This window comes from Erigeron canadensis, chromosome 4 (genome assembly GCF_010389155.1).
Source record: "Erigeron canadensis isolate Cc75 chromosome 4, C_canadensis_v1, whole genome shotgun sequence".
In the NCBI taxonomy this organism is placed as follows: Eukaryota; Viridiplantae; Streptophyta; class Magnoliopsida; order Asterales; family Asteraceae; genus Erigeron; species Erigeron canadensis.
The window spans coordinates 28488005-28491697 of NC_057764.1; the positions used below are offsets into that span (position 1 = coordinate 28488005).

The 3693-nt window shown below is 36.2% G+C and overlaps 1 protein-coding gene across 1 annotated transcript; it reads right to left on the reverse strand.

Moving 5' to 3' along the window:
* Positions 1 to 270: 270 nt before the first annotated feature.
* Positions 271 to 3201, reverse strand: LOC122597307 (coniferyl alcohol acyltransferase-like). The gene is made up of 3 exons (XM_043769917.1): positions 2779 to 3201; positions 862 to 1419; positions 271 to 678 (listed from the first exon to the last, which is right to left on the reverse strand). Exons 1-3 carry the CDS (start codon positions 3199 to 3201, stop codon positions 271 to 273), a joined length of 1389 nt encoding a protein of 462 aa, XP_043625852.1.
* Positions 3202 to 3693: the final 492 nt, after the last annotated feature.

Consider the following 3693-nt stretch of genomic DNA (forward strand, 5'->3'; position numbering starts at 1 on the left):
ACAAGATTGTTAAACTTATTAACAAAGCATACTGTGGATCATCACATTGTACAAGTACCCATCTAATATATAACAATTGAAAGAAAGTTTTTTAAGAGGTTGACTTTTGACTTTTAAGTAAGAATGTATCACCCCAAAAAAACACAACTATATGAAATCAAGAACAACATTGTTGTTTTACACAACTTCTTAACAATAATGAAACATTTATATATATAATATATAATAACACTCAAACCTATACAAGCTCAAAGAAGTAGATAGTCAATGTTAAACGTTGAGGTAATCAGCAGTCAAGGGCTTAAACACATGACTAGCTTCTGTCTCAACATAGTTCAAATGCTTTTTTGGCATATGCATAAAGACGACCCAATCCTCGTTGTTTATTGGACTACCCATTGTCATCACAAAACAATCTTTCCTACCGGACGGGACATGGCATGATCCGAGTGTCACTTTACCCCAACCAAAATCTATCGCGTCCATGGTCTCAAACCTTTGTCCTGCTGAAACTGAGAATGACATCCCTCCCCCGACAAACGCCTTTGATATTAGTGGTCGTGGTCGTTGTTCTTCCACCCAATCTATTATATCCAAGAAATGCTCTTTCGTAGTAGCAGTCTGCAAGAACTCGTATACCTCTGTTGCTACATTGCTCAATGACATCTCCTTTAACTCCTAATGTATCAAATAGAGTTTCTCAGATGCACAATAAATCATCATTATATTAGTCTCTTAGATTGTGGTTTTGGGATTTGAAAATGAAGAACAAAAAGTTATATATATTTGTCAAATAAATAGAAATGCGTGTGCGTTTGCGCGCGCGTGAGTAGTGTACGTACATATATGTATATATATTACCTGTGGTTTTTTCGACCCAAATGGCATTGATAAAACATTGCCAAAGTGTGAGGCCATTAGTTTTCCTTTCTCATCATCCCCTCCATCACCCAACCTTCTCCTTCCATCGACAGAAACAACCACGTTGCATGCTTCACTATGTTTTCCAGATTCTTCCATGCTCAATGCGACTTGCTTCCACAAGAAAGAAGCGAACGCAACTATCTTTGACCTCTTAATCCCATTTTCGCTAGCCAACATTTGTAGCTTTATAAGTTGTTCCCCTTTAATGTAGTAAAGCCGATTAACAACTATATAGTCATCACCGACATCATTTATATCCTTAGTTGGGTTGGATGGTGGTTGAAACAGAGCAAATACATCATCAATCAACGGTGAATAAGTGGTTGGGGATCTTGGTTTCAGGTGAGACCTCTCAAACGAAGGACGTATAGATGTGGTTTTAGATCGAGTAATGTCGGCCCATGCTGACATGAACATGTTTGCAGAGTACCCATCAACTATGCGATGATCATTTGCAAAACCTATAACTATTCCATCGCAGCTTAGCTTTGTTACCTGCATTTAGAATACTGTGAGAAATCTTCTTATAATTCATCCATAACAATATACCAACAGATCCAAAAAAAATGGGAAGTGATTTTAGTACCACAAACATTGATTTATTTACCACACTGTATAACTTTTATAACATACTGTACAAGTCAATAAAGGAAACTCGTAACTCGGGATCGGATCGGCGAGTGGGGAGTCACGAGTTTTTAAAAACTCGGATCGGAATCAGGGAGAACTCGGATCAGGTTTTTATATAGAAAATTTATATTTTTTAAAATTATATGGAATGAACTTAAAACATAATTGTTTAAAAACTTTAATATAATTTTTCAAAGTTCAAGCTTCATTCATTAGAATCACAAACTTAAACCAATTTAGCATTTTATTTTTTTTATAAAAAAACTTTGACCTAAGTTGACTCGAGTTTTGACCCGATCCGGCCGATTCTTGACCGATCCACCCGATTTTTGACCGATCCAGGCGAGTTTGACCGAGTTTTACAAGCGACCAAGTCGTTGACCGAGTTTTGACCCGATTCCAGCCAACTCGACCCATTTAACCCCCGATTCCGGTTCCGATCCCGAGTTCCGAGTTTTACAACACTGCCCAAAAGTAATACCGTGTGGACTGAAGTTATAACGTGTCTAAACGAGTTTTAGTCAAAATTGCTTGGGTCAAAATAATTTTATCCTATAAGGAAACAGATAAATCAACTTAACACATATGCCTAATTAAAATCAATCAAAAACCTCTAAGAATTTGACACACGTGGATTTACTAATTCTCTTTTCTAATCTTATCTATTGATTCTTCTACATGTTATCATCCTATGATTAGGTTGAGTTTTAGACATATGAGTTGAATTGATTTGTCATTATCCTTTTTTTTTTTGAACGGCATGTGTTATATGTTAGTGATTCGAACTCCGGCAGTGACATCCAAAGTGGGTAGTATGCTAAAAGTTGGAACCCGCACACTCCTAAAGAACAGAAGTGATAACACGTATACTCACACGCTTAAGAGGTTGACACGTGAATTAGGGGAAGAACAACCTAAAATTGATGCAAACAGCCTTAGAGCATGCAAGGTTTTTGGGAAGACATTATTTTTAAGCAATGGGTTGTTAAGTATAAGTCTTTGAGGTAGATTAACAGTCTCTCGACCTTAAAATTGCAAGATTTTTGGGTTTTTTCAAGACTTTTGACATTACAACAAAAGTTTAATTTATTAAAAAGCTTTTGATGAAAAGCTTTGGCATGTGGATCTGATTTATATAGCTCTAATACCTCAGCCCCTTCTTCCATGATCATTAGATTGAATTAATATGGCAATATTATTTACACAAAGAATGAATTCAAGTACCTGGATGGACATGATCCCACGTTTGTTCTTGGGCATTAGTTTACCCTCAACACATTCATCCGGATTGTAAAAGTTGAGTTCCTTGAGCTCCACGTCAGCTACAGCGACAACAAAGTCAACACCTTGATTGTTGCAGTGAAATTGATTCTCTCCTGCCTCTCCATTCCATTCTATCTTGCCAGCGAGGGGCGGGAAGAGTGTAAGAACTTGAGATAGCGAAGCTTTGAGGGCGTCTATTATTTCGGCGAAACTACCATGGGAGGGTTCCTTGTAGTAGAAGATAGAGCCGGTATCAACAGGTGGCACCAACAAATCAAAGTTTGTAAATGGTACCCAGTGATCACTCCATGGTTCTTCTGCATACACCACCGCATTCTCGATCACCTTCACGGAAAAAGTAGTGTCACCCACAATAATGCCCATTTTTGCAAGAGAAATTGATCGAGATATATATTGATACCGAGAAATTAGTTAAGGTGTGTGTCGACATATTCTACAGCGAATGAGTGGTTATATATAGAAAGTGGATTGGTGTAACTTGTCACCATGCATTTTTTAAGTTGAAATGTTATCATATCGTTATTTAGTTATTTAATTAGTTTTGCTTATTTAATTAGTTTTGCCAAGTCTCATATGAACTAGTAAAATATAGCTGTTCAAAAAAAAAACCAGTAAAATATAAAAAAATCAGTATGGAGAACAAGCTATAGCTAAGCCAGTTTTAATTAATCTTTCCGATCGGTAGTAGATGTTTTTCATTACTACTTCATATAATTATGTGTTTACTTTTCCTCTCTAAATACATTTTTAATTAAAAGTCATCATGCATATTTGTTTAGCAAAAAAAGGAGAAAAGACTTGGAATATTATATGTATGTATGTATTTTAAAATGAACACTTCAATGGATGTTAAAG